The sequence below is a fragment of the Salvia miltiorrhiza genome, chromosome 7, assembly GCF_028751815.1.
Source record: "Salvia miltiorrhiza cultivar Shanhuang (shh) chromosome 7, IMPLAD_Smil_shh, whole genome shotgun sequence".
In the NCBI taxonomy this organism is placed as follows: domain Eukaryota; kingdom Viridiplantae; phylum Streptophyta; class Magnoliopsida; order Lamiales; family Lamiaceae; genus Salvia; species Salvia miltiorrhiza.
The window spans coordinates 5,873,096-5,891,914 of NC_080393.1; the positions used below are offsets into that span (position 1 = coordinate 5,873,096).

At 36.7% G+C, this 18,819-nt stretch overlaps 2 protein-coding genes across 3 annotated transcripts; one reads left to right on the top strand and one right to left on the bottom strand.

The window, feature by feature from the left end:
* The first annotated feature begins 8,211 nt into the window (after positions 1 to 8,211).
* LOC130992000 (mitochondrial uncoupling protein 2-like) lies at positions 8,212 to 11,975 on the top strand. Of its 2 annotated transcripts, none has more exons than XM_057916447.1 (9): positions 8,212 to 8,494; positions 9,199 to 9,417; positions 9,510 to 9,585; positions 9,687 to 9,820; positions 9,892 to 9,990; positions 10,100 to 10,204; positions 10,791 to 10,865; positions 11,242 to 11,328; positions 11,539 to 11,975. In XM_057916447.1, the coding sequence occupies exons 1-9, from the start codon at positions 8,423 to 8,425 to the stop codon at positions 11,560 to 11,562; spliced, it is 891 nt and encodes a 296-aa protein (XP_057772430.1). In that variant the 5' UTR covers positions 8,212 to 8,422; the 3' UTR covers positions 11,563 to 11,975. The 2 variants fall into 2 exon arrangements, 1 of the variants encoding a protein (XP_057772430.1); XR_009091224.1 differs by lacking the exon at positions 11,539 to 11,975 and adding an exon at positions 10,561 to 10,629 and having other exon boundaries at positions 8,298 to 8,494; positions 11,242 to 11,329.
* On the bottom strand, positions 11,896 to 16,267 carry LOC130991998 (protein GRAVITROPIC IN THE LIGHT 1). The gene is made up of 4 exons (XM_057916446.1): positions 16,145 to 16,267; positions 15,886 to 15,999; positions 13,845 to 14,527; positions 11,896 to 12,902 (listed from the first exon to the last, which is right to left on the bottom strand). Exons 1-4 carry the CDS (start codon positions 16,186 to 16,188, stop codon positions 12,100 to 12,102), a joined length of 1,644 nt encoding a protein of 547 aa, XP_057772429.1. The 5' UTR covers positions 16,189 to 16,267; the 3' UTR covers positions 11,896 to 12,099.
* Positions 16,268 to 18,819: the final 2,552 nt, after the last annotated feature.

An 18,819-nucleotide genomic window follows, 5' to 3' on the forward strand; every position in this document is an offset into this window, starting at 1 on the left:
CATCTTTCTTAACTGACAGTGATCAGTCATGAGCTGATCGTACTCTTCAGTTTCATCGACCGAGCTATCTCCAAATTCTGAGTAGTCTCCTGTAAACACCGAGGAGTTATCAGTATAAGGAGTTTTTGAGTAAGAGTTTACCTCTGGCCCATTCATTCCGTTATCGTAGCTGTTGTCGGCCACGCTTTCGGTGTCGTTGGCCATGAGGGCTTGGCTCTCATCATCTGAGCTGGTGGAGTTGAAGGCGGATGATCCTGATGCATATTCGGAAGATCCTGCATCGTCAGCAACCATCGCTTTCTTCTTCACATATTTGCGTTCTCTCCTAGCTTTCATTTCTTTGCGCTCAGACTGCGACACTTCAGGGCATTCAGATCGATAGTGCCCTTTCTTCTTGCATCCATAGCATTCCACATCTTTTAGATCAATAGCGGCTGATTTTCTTTCTCCGCTTCTGTCAGTGGAATATCTGGACTTGCTTTCTCTTTCGTTTCCTTTATAGTGCTGCTTGTGGAACTTCTTGTACTTGCGGAACTTAGATTCCATCTTGTTGAATCTTTCAGTCAATAGAGCATATTGACTGAAGAAGTCTTCTGGTTTGAGTTCCGCTGGTTCCTTTGACTGCTTCTTGTTTTCTTTTGCTGAAACTCTCAGCGCCGCTCATTTTGAGGTTGATGGAGCATCTTCGTCTGATCCTCCAGCCTTCTTTGTTTCAAGATTTCTCTGGATGTCGAACTCATTCGCCACGAGATTCGACAAAAGCTTGTTCGTTGGGAGCTGGTTGAATCCTGGCTTGTTTTGATGAGCAACTGCGTAGATCTGCCAATCTCCTCGCGGAAGTGCTCGTAGAATCTTTAGATTGATTTCTCGTTGAGTGTACTTGTCCTTCGAGATGGATTGAACTTCGTTCAGGATCTGGTTGAATCTGAGTTCCATCTCGTCGATAGATTCTTTTTTGAGCATGAGGAATGAGTCGAATTTTTGAAAAGCTATTGATAACTTGTTCTCCTTTATCTCCCCTGATCCGATGCACATTCCTTCAAAAATGTCCCACATCTTCTTTGCAGTCCTGCACTTGATGATCTTGGTGACGTGCTTGTCTGAAACTATGTCGGAGATGATGCTTTTGGCGATGTTGTCGAGCTCATCTTGCCGCTTTTTGCCATTTTTTGCCAATACTAGCTTTTCTATGCAAAATATTAACGGCTTGTCTAATGGGATCAACAACATCATTAATAAGAGAAAAAGCATCTTGTACACATCTATTTAAAATATGACAAATACAACGAGCATGAAAATACCTACCATTAAAAGAGGGTGAGCATGCGGCAACTAACTCGGGAATGGAGGCGGTGTTGGCGGATGCATTATCAAATCCAACAGAAAATATCTTATTTAACATGTGATACTCATTTAAAACAGAAATAATCAATTGAGCAATATTTGTAGCGTTATGTATTTCATTAAAATCTCTAAATGTAATTAAACGTTTTTGAATTAACCAACTTTCATCAACCCAATGACAAGTAACACCCATATAAGAATTTTTTTGGTAAGAATCACTCCATATGTCGGAACATATAGAAAAATTTTGATTTAAATTCTTAAAATATTTTCTTAAATCACGTTTTTTTCTTCGGCTTGTCGCCTAATAACCTTGCACATAGTAGTTCGACCAATTTTTTTGGTGGCCGGATTATAAGTATTTTGCATAGTATGTTCAAAAGACATTTTATCGGCAAACATAAAAGGCAAATGCTCCATTGAAACAAAACGAGCCATGTAATTTTGAGCATTTTGTGGAACAAATTTCCATAAAACATTACCTTGTTCATTACCTTGGCCTGGGAAAGCTTCGGGATATAGTTTTTTTTTTGATGAAATTACATTGTAAATAATACAAACCACACACACACCCCACCTAGTGGTTATTGTGGCCGAGAGTACTCGAACCTGTGACCTCTTGGACAACAGGCAACCACCCCAATCACTAGGCCATCCCAAGGGGACAGCTTCGGGATATAGTTGAGTTTGAATTGTATGGATTCCATACTCGACGGGGTGCTTCTCCATGTTCCTTGAGAGGGTGCCATAACCCCCTCCCGCTTGCCATTGGTAACTAGCGTTGCAATAGTTGCAATAGGCAATAAACCTCTCGGGAGCATTTGGACCATCCTTTGGCTTTTTAGGAGCGGGTTCTCTCCTAAAATGTTTTGTGAAAATGTTAGAAGTAAGTGATTTACCCTTACCCTTACCCTTACCTCTAGTGGGAGGGATTTCCTCCTCCACGTTGTGACATGCTTGCTCGGCTTCCTCATCCGCCTCTTCGCTATGCAAAGTACGTGCATAGGCTTCATCATCCTCTTCTTGAATTTGTCTAGCATATGCTTCACCCGCCAAATCGGCAGCCTCCCGGCGTGTGCCGTAAGGTCCTCGTTCAACAGGCATTTTCCACCTACTCCTAGAGGATGATGATGAAACTTGAACATTTTGAGTAAAGGCGGGAGAAGTGGGAGTGCTATCAGTATCTTCTTCGGGGTGGACATTGATAGACTTTCCATGGTTACCACGACCATGAGACATGATAACAAATAAATAAGTAGAGAAGAGTATATAGATAATAGAGGTTAGAGAATAATAAGCAAGAATAATAAAGTAAAAGAGCAAGTGCGTGTATTGATAGTGTAATTGAAATATATAGTATAATATATTATTTAGTACTCCCTCCGTCCACTAATTCAAGGCCTTCTTTTCTTTTTGGTCCGTCCACCAACTCAAGGCCTATCTATTTTTAGTAAGTTTTTATTCATATTTAAATTGGTGGGTCCCAATAGCAATACACTTTTTTTCCATTCAACTAATAAACAATACACTTTGTGGATCCCTTTCTCCACTCAACTAATAAATATACACTTTTTCTTAAAATCCGTGTTTTGCCTCTTAGGTCATGAATTAGTGGACGGAGGGAGTACTTAATAGTAGTACTAGTAGTAATATAATGTAAAGCAAGAACAATAAAGTAAATGAGTAAGTGAGTGTAGTGATAGTGTAATTGAAATATATAGTATAGTATAATATTTAGTACTTAGTAGTAGTACTAGTAGTAATATAATATAAAGCAAGAACAATAAAGTAAAGCAATTAAGCAAGAGAATAACAAAAGAATTATAGAGCAAGAGCCCCCAAAGTTGAGGGTATCAACTTGAACGAAGCACAATTTGATTGAGGTTGGTTGTTAGGTCCGGAGGGTCTCGAATAGGTGTATGGGGGATACACCTATGGGCTATTTTTCAATAGTGAAAATGAAACTTCAAACACAAACTGACTCAACCTATTTACTGAAAAGAGTTTTGTCAAAACAGGGTTGACGACTGATATTGAATACTCTTCAGTAAGGAGTTATTAGTTAAGTCACAGACTTTAACTGATACACGTAAGGCTTCAGTCGAGTTTGATAAACAGAGATATGTTATGAATCTCACTGACTATCAAAAGATAGATCAGTTAGACTGATAACACACGCAGCGGAAAACTTTTGTTTCGTAATAGCCTGTGTAATTAAACACGTTGTCAGTCTTTAAGTTTCTCTTTGCAATTAATCAATTTTCAGTTTATGAAGGTAAGAGCACAAGTAAGAATGTAAGTACTGAAAGCTGTAAATAACACAGAGATTTTTACGTGGTTCGGAAAATACTTCCTACATCCACGGTCGGTTGATCAGACCAACAACTTCACTGGGCAAGTGCTTACGGATGCACTGCAAACCGATGCGTGTGCTTACGGGTGCACATCAAACCTGAACGTGTGCTTGCGGGTGCACACAAACCTGAACGTGTGCTTGAGGGTGCACACAAACCGAAACGACTGAAGATCCTATCTTCAGTACCAACCTTACGAGTTGGATTTCTCACTCCTAGCACACACTGGGCACTAGGACCTCACGGAGACAGAGCACTGGTCTGAACTCGTTTTCGACACAAACACTCAATTCGGTTGGTTGAAAAGAGGTTTGAAAACTTGCCAACTAGACCACAAAGAACAAGCTCTTTGCAGTTAGTTTTACTTAGGCTTTGGATAAACAATATTTGCCTAAGGTCTAACAGAATGTATGTAATCAGCAGTGACTGATTTTTGGCTTTGTGATTCTCTTCTTCGATTCAAACTTTGGGGAGCCTTTGAGTACTTTAACAGCTATTGAATAGACCTGAGAATCTTCTAGCTTATTCCATCATATGGCTTGAGCGTTGGATGGACAATGATATGACAAGCCTAATAACTGGAAGAAAAGCACAAAATCCTCTTACTTGAAGAGCACAATTTTTGAGAACCCTGAGCAAGGGGGTGACGAAAATTTGCAGTGTTATGGTGTCTGAATTATGTTATCTCATCTTCCCTATTTATAGGATTGTTGGGCTAAGCTAGAGATTTCTAGGAGAATTAATGTTCAATATTAAATATAAATGAAAACGAACAAAAATTAATTATGAAACTTTAAATTATCATAACTTATTCATTTTAAATTTATTTTTTACAACTTTTATTTCGAATTTAAGACATTATCATAATCTCTATTTTACATTCATATTGAATAGTTTTTCATTAATCGAAGATATCGATTTTTTGAAAAATTAAAATAGAAAAGAGAAAAAAAAAGAAAGAAGAAAGAAATTTTGGAGGGAAAAAATGAGAGGTGAGAGAAAATTTGGAGGCAAAAAACTCTTCTTTTATATTATACTGGTACTCCCATTCGTGCAATGCATGACGAACATCGAAATTAGGCAATATATTTAAATAAATAAATATAAATATTAAATAAAATTAAAATATAAACAAAAGTAAAAATAAAATAATTCACATCAATTATTCAGTAAAATCTCGAATTTGAAAATGTAAATTTTAAGCTTTATGTAAAGTATAATGATAATTATAGTTATTAATTAAATTTAAAAAAATATTCGATAACGAAAATTAGAATTAGGTGTTATTATTATTATGCGTCATAATAAATGTATAAATATTTTCATACACAAACATAAATTAAAAGTTGTAAATTTTAAATGAAGACAGAAAATAAAATATTTTAAATTTTAAAAATTTCAGAACTTATTCATTTAAATTTATTTTTGATGTTTATACTATATTAAATTTAAGATGCATATTGAATATTTTTTCATGAATTAAATTTGATAATGTTTAGAAAATAATTAAAATATAAAAAATGAAAAGAAAAGGAATAGAAGAAAAATTAGTGAAAGAAGAGAGAGAGAAAAAGAGGGGAAAAATGGAGGGAAGAAACTCCTCTTTTATTATTACTAGCATTTGCACTCGTGCAACGCACGAAAAATATTTTTATATTTTATTATTTAAAAAATTAATTATCATTTGATTATTATATGAAAATTCTAAATATAATTAAAAATACTATAATTTAAGATAAATATATTTTAGTTTAATATAAAAATAATAAAGAATAATTCATATTAATAAAAATAATATTGTGAAAAAAGAAAACAATATAAGTTAAAAGACAATTGAAAAAAATAGATTTATTCAAAAAAAAAAGGAGAGAGGAGAGAGAATTTTCTTAAGTTTTAATCTTTAAATAAATATAATTTTTATATTTTAAATCCAATATTTACATAACATATATCAAATTAAAGCTCTTGTCATGATCTTTAATTTGATATGCATATCAAATATTTTATAATTAGTCGAATTTCATAATATTAGAAAATAAATAAAATAGAAAAATAAGAAGTTAAAGAAAAAGAAAAAAAATATGTGTAGCTTATAAATAAACCTTCAATTTTATTATAACTACAAAATTGTCACTCAATTTTGAAATTGATTTGAAATCAATTTCAAATTGAAAACTCCCTTTTTAATATAGTATAGATTGGGGTGGGGTGGGGTGGAGGTGGCGAGAAAAATTAAAAAAAAAAAAAATTGGGGGTGGCGTTGGGGCGGGGTGGTGGGGGCGTGGGGTAGGGGAGGGTGGGTGGAGGTGGCGAGAAAAAAAAATTGGGGGGTGGGGGGGTTGTGGGGTGGGTGGGGGTGGGTGGGGGCGTGGGGTAGGGGAGGGTGGGTGGAGGTGGCGAGAAAATATTTTTTTTAAAAAAATAAAATTTGCGGGTGGCGGTGGGGCGGGGTGGTGGGGGTGTGGGGTAAGGGAGGGTGGGTGGAGGTGGCGAGAAAAAAAAATTGGGGGGTGGGGGGGTGGTGGGGTGGGGGTGGGTGAGGGTGTGGGGTAGGGGAGGGTGGGTGGAGGTGGCGAGAAAAATTAAAAAAAAAAAATTGAGGGTAGGGGAGTGGTGGGGAGGGGTGGTGGGGGCGTGGGGTAGGGGAGGGTGGGTGGAGGTGGCGAGAAAAAAAAATTGGGGGGTGGGGGGGTTGTGGGGTGGGTGGGGGTGGGTGGGGGCGTGGGGTAGGGGAGGGTGGGTGGAGGTGGCGAGAAAATATTTTTTTTAAAAAAATAAAATTTGCGGGTGGCGGTGGGGCGGGGTGGTGGGGGGTGTGGGGTAAGGGAGGGTGGGTGGAGGTGGCGAGAAAAAAAAATTGGGGGGTGGTGGGGTGGGGGTGGGTGAGGGTGTGGGGTAGGGGAGGGTGGGTGGAGGTGGCGAGAAAAATTAAAAAAAAAATTGAGGGTAGGGGAGTGGTGGGGAGGGGGTGGGTGGGGGCGTGGGGTGGGGTGGAGGTTGGCGAGAAAAATTAAAAAAAAAAAATTGGGGGTTGCGGTGGGGCGGGGTGGTGGGGGCGTGGGGTAGGGGATGGTGGGTGGAGGTGGCGAGAAAAAAAAAATTGGGGGGTGGGGGGGGTGGTGGGGTGGGGGTTGGTGGGGGCGTGGGTAGGGGGAGGGTGGGTGGAGGTGGCGAGAAAAATTTAAAAAAAATATTTTTTTTTGGGGGTGGCGGTGGGGGGGGTGGTGGGGAGGGGGTGGGTGGAGGCGTGGGGTAGGGGAGGGTGGGTGGAAGTGGCGAGAAATATTTAAAAAAAAAAAATTTGGGGGTGGCGGTGGGGGGGTGGTGGGGAGGGGTTGGGTGGGGGCGTGGGGTAGGGGAGGGTGGGTGGAGGTGGCGAGAAAAAATTTTTAAAAAATAAAATAAAATTTGGGGGTAGCGGTGGGGCAGGGTGGCGGGGGCGTGGGGTAGAGGAGGGTGGGTGGGGGCGTGGGGTAGGGGAGGGTGGGTGGAGGTGGCGAGAAAAATTAAAAAAAAAAATTGGGGTTGGGGGGAGGGGGGGGGGGGGGGGGTGGGGGCGTGGGGTGGGGGGGTGGGGTGTAAAATCAAAGAAAAAAAATTAATGGTTTCGATCCGAATAAGACTCACTCACTGACATTCATAGTGTTAAGGGCAAAATTGGAAGATCAAAAAAATATACATCATGGGAAAATTTTATCACACCTGCAGGTCATGATAATATTATCATGATTTGGGATGAAAATGTGGGAAAAGGGGCTGCCCGGGAAAATTTTCCTTCCTGCCCGAAGAAAATTTGCTAACAAAGAGAACACATGAAAAAGATGGAAAATGAGTGAAATTGTTTATTTTCCATCCTTTTCCCACAAAGAGAACGCAACCTTACAATTTAACCTTCGTTAATAACAAAGTTGGCACGATAATATTGACAAATTTGAGAAACTATCAAATTACTCTAAATGTTTTGGACCTCGTAGCAAATAAAGTTCAATTTTTAAAGTATTTCAGCAATTTCTCAATTTTACTAATTGTAATATATTCGTCCTTTTTTTACGAGTTTGAAATTGAGATTTAAATATTATCGAATACCAAAATTCAAAATTGATTGAAAGTTTTTGAAGTCATATTTGGATTCTTCTCCCATGTTATCAATTTCTTCATCAAATGTTCGACAATTGAATATTTGAATTAACAGTTGGCACAATCGAGCTAAGTTCGAATTTCAATTTCAAACGCCTAAAATTAGAATCTTAATTTCAAACCTGTGCAAAAAATTAGAAGGGATTAGCAAACTACAAATCATAAAATTGTACCGAACATTTAATAATGCCCAAATATTGAAAATTAAATTACATTTATCTCAATAAAAGTATATTGCATTAATTTACTCAGGTGAATAATGTAAAATACTTTTATAAGGTAAAACCGGAAAAGTGAGATCAACTAGAATGCGTGCGGCACAATAAAATGAGATTAGTTTAAAGTAGTAACTGAAAGTAAAGGGACTTAAGTATAATAAATCCAAAATAAATAAAAATGTAACTGATCATTTTATTTTTTCTTGTTTTTTTTGAAGGGGAGTAACTAATGTTACTGATCATTTTCTTTTATTGTAACATATCTCACTCTACCTATAAAACCTCTTTACTACTCCATTTCTTTAAATTAAAAAAAAACCTATTTACTATTGAAACTGCAAATAACTGCTGAACTACTGTTGATCTTCAATGGCGGATCCGTTGCAGATCTCTTTCGCCGGAATATTCGCCTGCAGCGCTTTCGCCGCCTGTTTGGCCGAGGTATCGTCTTTCTCCGTTAATTTGGATTTTACTGTGTTTACTGCAAATGTTAGATGGATTATTATCACTTCCAGTACTGCTCATTTGCGATTGCATTGTTGTTTAACAGCATATTATCAGAGCGCGATGCTGTAATTTTTCTAGATTTACTTTTCTCTTTCTGTTAGCTCGAGTATATGTTTTCAGCTGATGCTGTTTTCTGAGAATTTTTTCTTTAATTTTAATTGCAGTTTAATTAGTGCATTTGGAGAATTTTCGGTTTTGAGTTAGTTTGATCCATAAATTTTTTGGATTTTAGGTTTCTCAAGTTGTTTTGATGTTTGATGCTATGTGCACAGTGTTTGGTTATTTTTGTGTTTTTGAACTAGATAAGGATAGTAGGACATTTAAGTTGTGAGTAGTACTAAATTCAGTTTATCTCGAGATCACATCGGTAGAGTTATGTTAATTTGGCTATATATTGAGCTGTCTGAGGTACCAAGTGGCTGGTAACTAATTGTGAGGATAATGTGTAAGAATAGCACACGATAGTTGATATTATCTGAAGAATATATATCGCACAGTTAATATATTATTCTACAGACAATCTCTTTTATACTTCCGTTTCTTTTCTCCCAATTTTTACTCAATTACTCTCAACTATGATGTCTAAACTTTAATTTTCAAGGGCTAGGATTGACTCTTCACCTGGTTTTCACGTGTAGATTTGTACCATTCCTTTAGATACTGCTAAAGTAAGGCTTCAGCTCCAAAAGAGAGTTCCTATAGGGGACTCACCGGTCACACCAAAATACAAGGGCTTGTTGGGTACAATTACTACCATAGCAAAAGAAGAAGGGTTCTTCGCACTTTGGAATGGGGTGATACCTGGTTTGCATCGGCAATGCCTTTATGGAGGCTTACGAATCGGACTGTATGAGCCTGTATGTATCATTAATGCTGCCCCTTTTGTCATTCTTCACTCTCTAGTCATTGGTTGTAATCTTAGGATCTAATAAAGGGATCCTTCTCACAGGTGAAGGCATTCATTTCTGGAAGTCATTCGGCAGATGTTCCCTTATTCTGTAAAATACTAGCTGCTCTTCTGACTGGTGAATAAACCATCAATCTTTTCATGTTGTTATCTTATGTAAATGAGAGTATCTTGTTATATCTGAACCAATATTAACATTTATTCTGTCCAAATCAAAAGGTGCTATAGCAATAACCGTTGCAAATCCTACTGACCTTGTCAAAGTTCGGCTTCAAGCTGAGGGTAAATTGCCGATTGGAGTGGCAAGGCGTTATAGTGGTGCTTTGCAGGCATATTATGCCATAGTCAAGCAGGTGACTTTTGTTATAGTAATTAGTGGGTGTTCAATATGCTTACCCACTCATTGAGTGCCAGAAATTAACAGGAAGGAGTGGCAGCTTTGTGGACAGGGCTTGGGCCAAACATTGCAAGAAATGCAATTATAAATGCTGCCGAATTAGCTAGTTATGATCAAGTCAAAGAGGTGAATTTCCCCCCCTTTTATTTTCCATGTAACTCGCTATGACCCTTTTTTATATGCTATGCTAGTCATGTCATGTTCTGCTTCTCTAATTTTTGTATCCTATATGCAGACAATTTTGAAAATTCCAGGATTCACAGACAATGTTCTAACGCATATCTTAGCTGGTTTAGGTGCAGGATTCTTTGCTGTCTGTATTGGCTCCCCAATTGATGTGGTAACTTTTTTTCATTTCAGATTATAAGATATTTTTCTTTTTATTTGGTAGCCATTATCAGCCATCTTAGTGCAATGTGCCAACGCTTTGTGAGTTACTGATATCTTATCAGTATCTCCTGGAATTCATAAGCATCTCAAACATTTCCTGTTTAAGCACAAAGCAGATATAGAAGTTTTAACTACATGGAATTCTATCTACTAGTTGTCAAGGTTCTCCTAATGCGTTCAGAATCTATTTCCTGAAATCTTCTGAATTGTGGGCATGCACAATAAGCACTTTGATTTCTAATCATAAGTTGGTTTCAGTTCTTGGAAGTTCACTATCTTAATTCATGTGATTATTTGTTTGTGAAGTCAACTTTAGGTATTGGACGATTATAATGCACATGACCTCAATATCTGCCTGGCGATGGGCCTATATAGGTTGTATATTAGATTTTATTTAATTTGTTCAAATAATAAAAATTACTATGTTTTCATTTTGATAAACTGCAGCTGTACATTTCTTATCAATTATCTATGACTCTATGAGTAGAGGAGTTGCACAATTCGCCGTACAAATTTTTATGCTTGTTCTATTTCAGGTTAAATCTAGAATGATGGGAGATTCAGTCTATAAAGGCACAATAGATTGCTTCTTCAAAACATTAAAAACTGAGGTATGCATTCCCTTTCAGTCTGATTCGTCGAAATAGTGACTGACCATAGTTTTATCTGTATTATTCTTCTACTGCTCACAGTGCTACATTTCTGACATTTAATTAAGCTCAGATATAACTTAAAGCCCTTTCTTTTGGTTTCACTTCTCATTTAGATGACCCCCTTGTTTATTTTCCACAATTAATGTAACGAGTGCTATATTTGAGAAATGTACTCGATTTAGCTCGCATCACCACATTACAAATCAGGGTTGTCTTTGATTTTTACTAGAGACATTTTTGATAAGTAACTGCTTAAAATTAGGTGATTTGAAGTATTATACTGCATCTTGTAACCTTCATGCTGGTAATGATGGCAATGCATTCTCCTTAGCAGGGATTATTTGCCTTCTACAAGGGATTCTTACCAAATTTTGGTCGGCTTGGATCGTGGAATGTCATCATGTTTTTGACTCTCGAACAAGTAAGACGATACATCTCTTGCACGTACAATTTCCTCACGATGAGAAAAAAAAGTGAATATTAGACTCTAGTTCCATATACAGAATGGCCACAATTGCCTTCCATAAATATAACCAGATACTTGAAGAATCGCAGTATTTTTGAGTTTGGAAAGAGGGCAGATTCAGTATCTGTTCCCAATTATAAATGCAATGTTCCATTTCTTTTGCAGGTGAAAAGATTCTTCTTCTATTGATGAAGTTTTTGGCCCCGTTTCTTCTATTGATAAGTTTGAGTACGTATTATCACCACCACCTATTCTTTTGTTTGTTCGGCAACGAGACAGTCAGATTCCCCATCTCGAAACTGGTAACAAAAGCTATTCTAGAAGGTTCCTTTTTTCAGTATCACAGCAGTTACAGAGTATCAAATATACATGCGAATAAAATGATGCTTTTGTCATGTGGAATCGGCATTCACATCGATGGACAACTTTGCTGACAAATTATGACTTTTGAAGCCAGAGGGAGTACATCTCCACAGCTTAGAATTGTTTGTGTTAATATATATATGTACGAACCATGTAAGATTGTAACAATAGAATGTTTGTACTACTCATTTTATTCATATTAATTATACACCAAGATTCTTCACCATAACATAGAAAAATCACGCACAATCGTAACATATAATCTAGCAACACATATATTGGCACAGTCCGAAGCAAAAGAACAACTTCTACAACAATACATAACTGAATTAATCTAAAACACAAACCACAAAGTCGCTTCCTTCAATTCTTAGGCACCAGATACACCCTAGCCTTGATAATCGAGCCGTTCCCGACCTTGAAACCGGGGCTCACCGGGAACCCCACAACCATCGCCATTCCCACCTTGGATCCTCCGTTGCTGCCGGAAACCCTCACCACGCTCTCCATATATTGCGAGTGAAACTCGGCCCCCCTGCTCGCCTCAAAATGGCTCGGAGGGGGGTCGAGGGAGAATGCCAGCAGATGCAGCAACCAGACCGCCTTGGCCAGCCCGAGAAACTCCCCGTAGAACTGGCTCCTTGGGTGGTGGCCGTCCAGCACCTGGCGCCGCTGCTCCAGATCCCCAAACAACGACTCCTCCATCTTCGGGTGCACGATCGAGAGGTATTTCTTGAAGCAGAAGTTGCCAAAGCTACAAGTAGGCAAAATGCTGAGGAGCTCAACAGGGTCCATCGCCTTCATGTCTCTGTACTGGGTGAAGCAGTCCCTGCGGTGCTGATCCGGGTGGAGTATCGAGGAGAGGCTGCCGTCCATATAGAACGTCTCGTGGTCGAACCCTTGGAAGATCTTGCGATTCACGTAGGACTCTAGAGCGTACTTTGCGTGACTGGCACCGGCTATGGAATCGGTGAAGGTGGTGGTGGTCGTGGGGTTGTTCATGGTGGCGTTGGTGGAAGACGCCGCCTCGATCGAACGAACGGCCGCCGCGATGTCCCAGTGTGCCGAGCGCATGAGGGAGAGGAGTAGGGATGTGAAGGCTTTTGAAGCTTCTTTTACTAAGCTCATTGTTGATTCAAATAGCTCCACTGCTGGAGCTGCTGCCACTGTTAGAGATGATATACATTGGTCAGATCACATATATTTAATTTATTTCCTTCTTCAAATCTTTGATTAATTCTCATAGATTAATAAATGTGGCTAAGAGCAATGCTAGCTGTGAACTTCATTCAACAATCTCCTCATATTTTGTACACCATCCGTCCTGGAATAACTGTCCTTGCCGTAAAAAATCACAGACCAAAGAAGTATAGCCAAATTTACCCCTAATTATTGTGAGAGGTATGAGAAGTCTGAAAAACTCTAATGGTAATTTGACACAATTTTTGTATACAATTCTGAAGTAGGGTAATTCTAATTGCTTTATTTGACTTGTAACCCTTCATGCATAACATCAATATGGAAAGCTGATAAACAAATTTAAAACAATCCTCACAATAAATGTAGCTTAAAATTTAGTAATTACTATAATGCATACCTATTTTTTGCTTTTCTATTATTCAATAGTTTCATGGTGTTTTACAATTAGTTGACTACTTGTCTGCACGAGGGAAAAGAACAAGGTTAATCAGTTTTTGTGTAACTTTTTTCATAAAATATCTTCAATTTTTATTTGTACTTTAAAATTCATCAACTTTGAACATTTTTCACAAAATACAAAATTTTATATAATGAGACATTTTTTTAAAAAAAGTATTAACAGTTAGGGATTTTTTTTAATAGAAACAAAAATTAGGGACATTTTTTAAAAAGCACTTAAAGTTGAGATATTTTGAAAAAAAAAATTTTATTGAAACGGTTTTTGAATATAAAATGAAAATTAAAGACATTTATGAAAAACGTTGAAAATTAAAAAATTTAAATAAAAAATTGAAAGTTAGTCAATAAAACCATCGTCATTTTCAATTCATGAACAAGAAAAACAAAGGAGTAGTGTATATATATAAAGGGCATATTGGTAATTAAAGGCAGAGGAGTGATGATCTGACCTTGAGTGGTGCAGCTGACTCGCCTCTTGGACTTGCCCTTTGACTTGCTACTCACACGGTCGAAAGACGTCGCCGTTTTGAGCTTTTCCCTCAGATTCTCAATCTCCGCCTGCTTCAGCTTCACCTCCTTCTTCAGCTCCTCCACCGCCGCCTCGTACGGCGCCACCACCTCCCTCAGCGTCGCCGCCCCCACGCCCCACCTCCCGCCCCTCCCTCCGCCGCCTCCGCTGACGCTCCGCCTGAACCTCTCTCTCAGGAGCCCCACCCGCCGCAGCTCCGCCACCACCGCCACGTCGGCGATGCGCATCTTGTCCGGATCCCAAGGGCAGTGCGCCTCCTGGAGGCTAACGTACGCCCGCTTCATCACCGACACCGCGTCGAACACCTGGCTCATCAGCATTTCCACCTCCACTATCCTCGGCGGAGGCTGCTCGCCGCCGCCCCAATTTGGATTGATTTTTAGGTCGTCGTCGTCTTCCTCCTCGTCGAAGTCTTCCTCTTCTTCGTCGACGGCGTTCTGGTAGTCGTCTTCGTCATCGCCGGCGTCGGAGAGGTCGTCGGGGCGGGAGATGCCGGAGAGGGGGTGGAGGAGGCAGGAGGCGGTGACGCGCTGGATCAGATCGGAGAAATTGGAAACTTTGCTGCTCATTCTCTTGAGGTTTGGATCGTTTCTGGAGAGATTTCTGATTTTTCGGTTGTCGAATTAAATGAATTTGTTGTCAGGCAATGTACTGTGTCGCAATGCTCACCAATAAATCATTATTAACTTATCATTATAGATAATCACATCATTAATCTCTTCTATGCATACATATTACCTACTATTACACCATAATTTAATTAACCAAATTTATAAAAAAATCTTTCTAGAAAAAAAAAATAATAGTCTATTTAAATTGTGAACATAATACACCTGCATTTCTACATCAAATTTGATGTGTCATACAGATATTTCTACATAACAATATATGTCGAAACATTTTTAATCAATTTAGAGTGTTTGAGTTAGGGCATCTCCAATTGTTTTGTACCATTATGAAATAACTTTAACAATAAAATAGAGTAGAATTTTAGTTTTATCTGTGCAGCAATTTGGAGTAAAATAGAAAAAGTATATTCCCAAAAAAAAAAAAAACTTTTCTAATTAATGTATTCTTATCAATAGATGAAATTTATTATATTTAATACGGAAAATTGATAATAATAATAATAATATTATAGAAAAAAGATAAATAAAAAAAGCGCGCGCAGACTACAATCTTGACCATAATGTCTAAGTTAGTGCATTTAGTCATTTTAAAACTTAATTAATATCCGCTTTAAAAAACTTAATTAGTATCCGCTTTAAGAAACTTAATAAATATACTTCTTACGTGCCAATCATGCTTCAAATAGACGTTCACAGCTACAATACTACATAATTTCAATATTTTTTATTCATAAATAACGTTACACGTCAGAAAGTATCACTTCATATTTTCTTTTTCAGCAATAAAAAAATTACTGTCAGACAAATAATGATATAAGCTGCTTGGATCACTACACAGACAGTCACACATGAGTTTTAATAAATAAACCATACAAAAATATAAGTGATGAATTACATTATCTTGTCGGATCAATTAAGAAAATAAATTCGATTTTCACTTGACCTTTTATTTTATTCGATTTATGACTAGACCAATAATTCCACGTTAAATCATTTTCTTTAATTCCATTATCCAAATAAATAAGCAAATTTGTCCAAATTAATGCTCTTCAACTATTTAAGATAATAATCATGGCCAGAATTATTATTATTATTATTATTATTATTATTATTATTATTATTATTATTATTATTATTATTATTATTATTATTATTATTATTATTCACCTAATCAAACAATTCAAACAAGCATTTCATCATACACACCATCTAAGTGCATGCAATTTGCAAACAGATATACAAACGTGACTTTTAAATGTTTTTATAGAAACTAATTTCGTATATATATAAGCAAGCCTTAAATAAGTAAAAAAGAATTGCGAATTATATGACCTGTGATTATTGTGGGATGTTAAAGAGGTGTGTTTGGGGGGTCGATCTCTGTGGAATGGCACAGAATAAATCTGCATTTCTTCTTCACTCCTTTTGCACCGTATTTTCCTCGTCCTGAAATTCATCCAAACAATACATAAATATCATGCATGCATCCTTACACACACATATCAATTTATTTGAACAAAGCTCTAATTAATTATTATGTATATATGTTAATGATTATATATTTCTGAAAAATATAGCCTCAGAATATAACCTTGATTTCTCATTTCGAAATGGTCGAAGTATATCAGGGAGCATAGCTTTTACACCCACACACACACAGTCACACACAGAGAGAGAGAGAGAGAGGGAGAGAGAGAGAGAGGCGGTGAGGCATGAAATGCTTCAGAAACCCTAGTATATATAGAGCCGGCCAGTATTAGTACTATTTCATTCAAACTAATATACTTTAGAGAAATAATTAAAATAAAATATTACTTGAATCTTATTAGGGACGACAATGAGTAGGGTAATATAGTACTCACAATTCTAGTGTTTGTCCTTCATGCCCTGTTGGTATTTGAGTATCCATGCAATATTAATCCATATATACTCGTATTCGTTACCCATAACTAGTTAAGAAGATCATTATATATGATTTAAAAAAACATATTGACAAATTAATTTTATAATTATTACTCCCTCCGTCCCACGAATCTTGAGTCACTTTTCTTTACCGGCCATCCCACGAATTTTGAGTCATTTCCTTATATGGCAAAAAAAATTCCATTTATTCATCTTTTCACCTACCACACTTAACACACTAAATACTAATATTTTCTTAATTCCCGTGCTGAAAAAGAATTGACTCAAGATTCACGGGACGGAGGGAGTATAATTTAAACATAATCCAAATATCTTTCTTAAAATACATTATTATAAGAAGAAGAAAAAAGCTATAAACACTACAATACTTTGATTGGTTACAAAATAATTCATCACCAAAATTTTAGATTATCTTATACTAATAATCTCAATATATATAGAAATACATTATGGATATATAAATATAATAGGCTCAATAGTTAAAAGAAGCCCACTTTATTAAGTGATATATGAAAAATGCTCGCTTTTATAAAAATATTGTGTTTATGCTAAAATTAAAGTGAAGAGAGACTAATATATATAACCTTGGATATTAATGATGACCTTACACGTTTCTTATACTTTCTTATACAATTGTATTTATATAAGAAAAATATGTAATTACAACAAAATTATTGTACTTTTCTAATTTAATTTTAATTATAAAATAATGTGATGATGTGGATGCGTGATACCGTGAGTGGCTTTAATTCTTTTAAAAGCAAGGTCCATGACAAAAATCAAAGCCCATTAGGGCCCAGAGGATGCATATTAATTTTCATTTAACTTATTTGAACTTTATATTGTTATGAAAATACCTTCACATACCACATGTATAAGCGACACAAATAGATCTGAAGGAGGTCGCTAGGGCATCATTAATTAGGTTCATTAGTCAGAGCTGAACAAGTAAATATAGTAATAAAAAAAAGACGTGTCAAATCTGCTAACAAAGTCAAAGTCAACATCAATACATGAACACAACTGAAGGGATTACAATAAGAAAATGTTGCACCATTGACTAGCATTTTCAAAGCTGAGGATCGTGATCAATCGTAAAACGACAAAGAGTTACTATCAGTTAAGTTGATAGTATATGTAAATAAGCGTAGGATATAAGGAAAATTGGTCAATTATATATATGTGGGGTAGAAAATGTATATAAAGAGCGTATCAAATATGAAATATCAAATTAAAAAGAAATAAATGCATAATTTTAGGGGACAAAGTGGTAACGATAAGTTGTTTAAAAACAAAGAAACATGGTGTGTGCATGCAACTGATGAGGGAGATGGAGGGGCATGGAAAAAATTGCAAGTGAAGAGATATTTTGGTGAGGCATCAACAATTATTGATGCTATGATTTGGGCAATGAAGAAACATGGTGTGTGCATTGATGAGGGAGATGATAGTTAGGCCCCTTTTATTTTTTGTTTTCTTATATTTTGGATATTTTCTCTATCTCTCAAACACACGGAATTTAGCATGCAATTGAGGTACATATATTCACATATAAAGTTATTCAACTACTGAGGGAATCATGGTATTCGTCGAATATCACCTCTTTGCATTATAAATTAAATGATTACATTGATAACATTATTACATTAAAGTATGTTAGATTCCTATATGGAAATTCCATCGGATTCTAGTTGTTCAATTTTATTCGAATATTTCAACTAACGGTACTCTAACAATCGAACGCCCAATCTCGAATATACAAATTAATTATTCTTGAAATTTTCAAGTTCCAATATGCACTAGTCATCTCTATAACATTAAATTAACTGAAGCAGAAGACATAAATAAATAACAGACATAATAATTAAATTAACAAGTAATTAAAATAAACTAACAAATGCGGCATTTTTGTATCATTCTTCTTTGCAAAAAGGCCTATTACCGGCGGCATTTCCCGTCGATAATAGGGACACGGCGGCGGGAAAATACATTACCGGTGACAAATCTTATCATTGGTGTATATATGGACTCAAATAATTAGTGATGATGAACATTAGAATACTTGGGAGAGAAACAAGTGTGTTGCACCAATACTTCTTCTTGTCCAATATATATGATCACTGGGTAAAACTTCCTCCTGCTAGAAGAGAAGAAAGGTCATATCATCATAAATAGGAGGACCTATATAGTCCTTGCTCGTATCCTCCTACAACATAGAGGATGTGTCATCATCATAAATTGGATAACTCATATAGTCATCATCTTTATCAGACCAAACATTATCATCGTCCGAAGTTGCAACTTGCAAAATGATTTCCCATCATAATTGTGTTATCGTTTCAA

What these genes read in the sequence shown, in the direction of transcription:
- LOC130992000 (XM_057916447.1), top strand. Translation starts at nt 8,423, where the DNA reads ATGGCGGATCCGTTGCAGATCTCTTTCGCCGGAATATTCGCCTGCAGC. An exon ending in ATTATGCCATAGTCAAGCAG is followed by an intron (nt 9,821 to 9,891) that starts GTGACTTTTGTT and finishes AGAAATTAACAG; the next exon opens with GAAGGAGTGGCAGCTTTGTG. An exon ending in GTTATGATCAAGTCAAAGAG is followed by an intron (nt 9,991 to 10,099) that starts GTGAATTTCCCC and finishes TCCTATATGCAG; the next exon opens with ACAATTTTGAAAATTCCAGG.
- LOC130991998 (XM_057916446.1), bottom strand. Translation starts at nt 16,188, where the DNA reads ATGCTCCCTGATATACTTCGACCATTTCGAAATGAGAAATCAAG. An exon ending in TTTCGAAATGAGAAATCAAG is followed by an intron (nt 16,000 to 16,144) that starts GTTATATTCTGA and finishes GATGAATTTCAG; the next exon opens with GACGAGGAAAATACGGTGCA. An exon ending in AGTCAGCTGCACCACTCAAG is followed by an intron (nt 12,903 to 13,844) that starts GTCAGATCATCA and finishes CATCTCTAACAG; the next exon opens with TGGCAGCAGCTCCAGCAGTG.